This window comes from Acyrthosiphon pisum, chromosome A1 (assembly GCF_005508785.2).
Source record: "Acyrthosiphon pisum isolate AL4f chromosome A1, pea_aphid_22Mar2018_4r6ur, whole genome shotgun sequence".
NCBI classification, from domain to species: domain Eukaryota; kingdom Metazoa; phylum Arthropoda; class Insecta; order Hemiptera; family Aphididae; genus Acyrthosiphon; species Acyrthosiphon pisum.
Window position 1 is genome coordinate 41,221,642 of NC_042494.1, and position 6,430 is coordinate 41,228,071.

At 26.8% G+C, this 6,430-nt stretch overlaps 1 protein-coding gene across 1 annotated transcript in view; it reads right to left on the reverse strand.

Annotated features, from left to right (window-relative positions):
- Window positions 1-3,137, reverse strand: part of LOC100162376 (protein Wnt-5b) — a 62,352-nt gene extending 59,215 nt beyond the window's left edge. The window contains exon 1 of the mRNA XM_001949632.4: window positions 2,683-3,137. Coding sequence (XP_001949667.2) covers window positions 2,683-2,774 — 92 coding nt within the window. The 5' untranslated portion in view covers window positions 2,775-3,137. The remainder of the gene's footprint in view (window positions 1-2,682) is intronic.
- Between the last annotated feature and the right edge of the window lie 3,293 nt (window positions 3,138-6,430).

Sequence of the window (6,430 nt, forward strand, 5' to 3'; positions counted from 1 at the left end):
TGGTGGTCAATTAAAATACTAATTAAACAGCACTATAGAAATGTACTTCATTGTATTCCGAATGCAAATCAAATATGTATCTACATTCGCGGGCTTAAAAGCTTGCATATAGAAAAGAGCGGACGAGCGGGTAAACACGGAAGCTTCGTAGACAGTTGAATAGAGTTAATTGTGTCTGCGGCCTTAATGCCGTTTTTTTCATGCGCAATAATATACAGATCGGGTTTCTAAATGATCGTTTTGCAACGATAGAAATCCGGTTCAAATGATTGCTGAGAACGAATAAAAAGGTAGAAAAAATTCCGAAACTGGTGTGGTGGGAGCTGAGCATGCAGCCGAAGAAGAAGAAGATTAGACGTATCGGTTTACGGTAATTCAATAATATAACTTCTTAGCGGAAAAAGGGTTTGTGCCAAAAACCATGAATGGAGTGCATAAAAGAACTCAACAATGCAGATCGACCGGACAGATATTATGTTTTTTTACACTTCCCCCTTCCTTTTTGGAAGTCAGTATGACAACAATAAAATATATTATAATATTCAACCGTAGTTATATATATATATATATAGGTATGTGTGCATATTGTTGTATGTATATACTATATACAACGTATAATATGTTTAACAAAGTGTACCCTATTTTTTCCCATTGTGCACGCCGACGATTATATAGAGGTACTAAGGTACTACTATAATATATCTAAATGGTTTTCAGTCATGTTATATTCTTTTGTAGTTTTGTGGGTCTAGACGAAAGGAAATTAACACACTTATAAAAAAAAAAATAATAATAGTTATAATTTGCCGTAAATTAGAAGGTGTGTACCCCCTTACAATGAGATATTCCTAAATGTATTTTTACAATATAATATATCCTTCCAAAATATGGCATGGCGGTCCCTGTGACTATTGTATGTACACACATTCCTACTCATAATTACAGGTCTTCTGGCATAATTACACGCATGATTTTAATCGTTTAATATCCATTTGTGATCCCCTATTAAGTTGATTGATGGCGTTTTGATCCCTTGCTCTAACCTCAAAAATCAGATATTGATACGGTAAAATGTTTATTGAGTTCAGGTATAGTATATTATATAATAGCAATTTCGAAAATAATAAGGAATAAAAATTTTACTGGAATAAAATTTGTATTCTAATGTTGTGTACATAAATCATAAGATCGTATTTTTTTGGGGGTTTCTTTATTATAAGGAATATTTTTCATTGACAATGTATTATAAAATTAAAAATAAATTAAAATGTAATAATAAATCCAAAAATACTTGATAATGAAGCATGTATAAAATAATATACTATACAAAATTAAGGCTGCTAGGTAATTTACTAATTCATTTAACTTTATAATTTAGAATTTGAAAGAATGAGAAATTAATTTAAAACTAATCAACTATTATTAGATACCAACATTTGAAACAAATTATAAAAAAACTATTACCTATTTATATTTCAAAAATAATTTCTATTTTTATTAGTAAATAAAATAAAATAATACAATCTTCTTTATTAACAGGAATTAAAATAAATTATTTAAATCTATACGAATAACTAATTTGTGTTCTGACTGTTAAGTATAATACAAATACAGTGGAAATTATTTTCTTGTACAATGTTTAGTTATTATAGGTACCTACCAGCTACCTACATACTCAAACAAGTAAATATTAAAATATAATCATTATTGTTTTTAATATTTTTTTTAGTTAATAAATATCAATAAGTTCGATTTTTTAGTTCATTTCGGAATTTAAATGGTTGGTTTAAATATCAAACTATTATTGCTTAGTATATTACACTCATATTTTATTTAAATTAAAAATAAAAGTATTTTTTTTCGAATATTTATATTTATAGAATTAGTCATAGATACTATACCTACAATTATTTGTAAACTTTATTAAAAGTAGTTTATAATAGAGAGCTAATTTGTACGATAAAAAACATTCATTACACAGTGATTAAGTTTGATAAAGTTTAATTATACAATTTTTGCAACTCATTTAAAATTTAGTTTTAGGATAAAATATATTATTAGTGTTTACGATTAGTTATTAATTATCATTTAGAAAATAGAAATGTAATTCAAAATTATAAAATATTGAGATAAAAATTGATGTAATTAGTTATTGCATATTAAACTTTGGGAACACCGTTATATATATTTAGCTTACTCGTATGTTGCAGCTGATAAGCAAAGAATCATATTATTATTTCTATCATACGCCAATATTGATTACCTGACTATATTATTATTAACTATATTATTGTATTACCTATTTAATTTCTTGTTCAATATAAATAAAATTAATCATTAATATAATAGTCATAAAATATAAATCTTTAGATTTACATTGGTAAATGTTAAAACATTCAAACAACTATGCTGCAACATTAAGAAAAATATTTTATTTTATTAAAAGGGGATATATGCCCGTAGGGTAAGCCGAGTGAGGTAAATATTTTAAGAGGTTGGAAATTATAATTAAAGTGTACCTATGGTTTTTCTTCTAACGAATAATATTGATGACCATTGGTTTTTTTTTTTACTATATTAATTTTCAGTTATTAGTTAAAATATTAATTTTAATAATATAAGATAAAGTGTACGTCAACGTAACTTAAAATTAAATAGTATAAATATTTTATATTAACTTACGATTTTATACTTGAAGCATGTCCGGCATACGCTCGCGTAACGCCGTTAACAATGAGTAAGACAAAAATAAACACAGCAAAATTAATATTCATGCCTGAATCGTGTCTCGGCCACAATTTTTAATCGAACATATTGATTATCGCACAACGTGGAATCACTATAATATTGCACGGTGAGCTTTCCATTCATTCATATTTGAAAAATCACGAAAATCACTATACGTTGTATACTGTAACTTAAATATTTGTAAAATATATATATATTTATATATTTATAAATTTATGCGCATATGTATATTATATATAAATTAAAAATTATATAAATAAAAATGTTATATTTATGGATAAAATTTAGAAGAACGAATAAAACGAACTAAAAAGACACACCACACCGTCGTACTGCATTGCATTCACAATGGTCCGTGAAGAGGCGTTACCGTCTGAAAGAACACTGAATTAGAAACCGGCGGTCGGGTCCCTCCCATGTTGTTTTTTTCACAACCCCTTAACCCCCTCCACACAAGATTTTACTCTCGTTATCAAAAACCGTCGCACTTCAACAAATATAATTACGGTTCAGAATACCTCGAAGTAATAAGACTTTTATTATTCTACTGCGTATAGAAATACTCAAAAATAAAATATAATTTAATGTAATAAATAATATTTACAACATTAACCAAATGTAAAGATATTTTTCATCTCATTATTACTTATTAAAACATAAAACAATATTTTTATAATAATTATTACAGTATTATGTAGACTATAGAACAGAAGTATAAAACACATAGATTTTTAAATTTCTTACATTTTAGATATCATTTTCTTCAATGTAATACAAATTAAGTAGGTAGATATCTATTATAAATTACTTAAATTAATAATAACCTTTTATAGGTACTTAAGTCTTAAATACAATATTTGTATAGTTGATGTAGTTTTTTTAAGTTAAGCTATATATAACTTTAAACTTTAAATTAATAATAATGTATAATTTTTAATTTTTATTTCTAAATAGGTCTACCTGACTACCTCTACATATTTAATTCCTATATAATATTATATTATCTACTACTATGTATTCTATCATAACTCTAAACCCTAATAGGTACTTCAATACTTCTAATAAAACGCAAAAACAAAAAATTAAAAAAACTTAAATTTACGTAATAAATATTTTTCATCAGATTCATTGTTATATTTTTATAATTAGGTATAGGTAAGTACAATTATTAATGGGATATAATACCTGATACTAAAATGTTTAAATATTATACTTGATTGGTCAATGCTGCTCGTGTATGTTTCACTGCCAATATTAATATATTATCAACCACACTGTTTAGTACTTAATAGGCCCACCTGTCTAGTATACCTACATAATATAATATATAGCCGGGGATGAAAGAAAAAATGCACAGCGGGGAGGATATCATCGATACGGTCTAATTTGGGAGTTGTGCTTGTCCACAAGAATAAAGAAGTTATTATACAAATTATGAACGGCCCCCCACATGGTGGTCTATGGATAATGGGGAAAAAAGATCGAGAGATTTGTATTATATTATGGTAAACGTGAATCGACGAAGGGAACAACGTATGCCATCCAGAACGACTGTTCAATGACAATCATTTTTTTCCCTCTGTATTATTATAATATATAGTCGGTAATCTATAGATGGACCATGCACAGTTGAAAAATATTTGCGCAGAAGCTAAACAGTTGTTCTTCTTTGTAATTACTAATAATATAGTTTAAACCATTAGAATTTTTATTGTTTGAAGCACTTAAAATAAATAAAGGGAAAAGTATTATGTAAATATGTTATTAAATGCAATTATATTTAAAAAAATAAATATAATAATTACGTTTAATATATTATAATAATATGTAGGTTAATAATAATTTCAAATAAATAATTTTTGACTTAATAGTTGTAAAATTAAACAACAAGGTACTATAATATTATTAGTATACTGTAGCGTACTTAGTATACTTACGTATTAAATTAAAATATCAGGTATTTATAAATGTATTATACTATTATGATATATAATTTTAACAACACCAAATTTTTCAACAATATAGCTTCGCAGCTAATAACTCTCAAATAAACCATAAGTACAGTTTGTTATAGTATATTTTATTATTTTTATACAAGTATTGAAGTATGTATATATTATACAATAAACGTACAACAGTGGTCAATGAAAACTGTAGAAAGTGTTTTAAAGAAACGAAATAACTATAATATTAATTTGTGTACATATTAGCAATTAGCTTTTCCCGTTCATTTTTTTTATAATGGATAATTATCGATGATTATTATCATAATATTATATTTCAAGAGTTTACGTTATTATATAAATTATTAAATTAATTATTATTTCGAGAATTTAGCGATAAAAATGTAAGTTGTTTAATTGGTATTAACTTAAATAGTAATACCTATATAATTTTATAAATAAAACAAACATTTTGAATTATTAGGTTAAGCTTTAGCTAATTTATTGGGTTTATTAAGTTTATTATAGACTTACTGCAGTTAATAGAACTGACTCTCAGAGCAGAACTTTCAAGTTGAGGCTAAAATATAATTTATACAATAATAGTTTTTATTTCGGAAAACACTCTTGAAAGTGGAATGTGAATAATCCAAAAGTTTTTTATAGCGCCTCTTTAGATTTGAATGAATTGAATGTGGTAACAAATGGTACTTTGTTGTCTAGGTATACCTAATTACAATATATATATATATAAACTACAATTATTATTTTTAAGAATCTTATATAGGTAACTGTTAAGATTCGTGAAATTTACAAAAAAATGTATATGCTTGAATATATTTATTTATTTTGTATATTTTTACAACAATATTATTTTTTAAAGTTTTCAACAACTGTTAAAATCAGAATAAAACTGTTGAAATTGCGTTAAAAATCGGAAATAGCGTTATACAGAGTAACTATATTTGACTTCGGGGTCGTCCATGGGGTCTATCCAGACTCCAGCGATCTTTATAATTTACGTTCGGAAGAGTTACGGGAGTCCTGGTTGTTTAAATGCAGTGGATACAATTTGTAGGAATTTAAAACTTTTCACCAACGAAAACAAATCGGCATATTTCAATATTATGCTGTGCATAAAATGTTAAATATATATAGGTAGGACGTAGGTAGTAGGTACATACAATATGACTGAATAAGATGAAAACGACATCCATCAATAATTATACTAATTTATTATTAGGAAATATTTTTCTTACACTTAAATTTTTTTTTTATCGTTTATTTAAATATACACAATCTGTAAATGTTGTTTTACAATAAGTGCATGTGATGGAGGTGATATGGCTTGAGTGGCTGGAAATAGTTTTTCATAATTTCATAATTCTATTTACTTAAATTTATATTTTATATTAATTTTTTTTCGTTTACAACTTGCATGAAACTGGAGAATGGCTCACGTAGTCACGTCGCAGTAACGTTTTAATTAATAAGCTATAATAACCTTGCCGTTTGAGTTTAATCCTGCGACCAGCGCGCGCCGCCACCGCTAGAGGTTCGACATCGACACTCGACGAGGCAGTTTGCCGGCGTTGCCTATGTTAATGCATGGGAGATGGTATACGGGTATGCGGCGTAAACACGTACAATATTGTGAATGGCGCATGCGCAAAACGCCAGCCAAGGCGGTCAAATATACTGCCTCGGGCCGCCGAGTACATTACTATATTGTATATAGC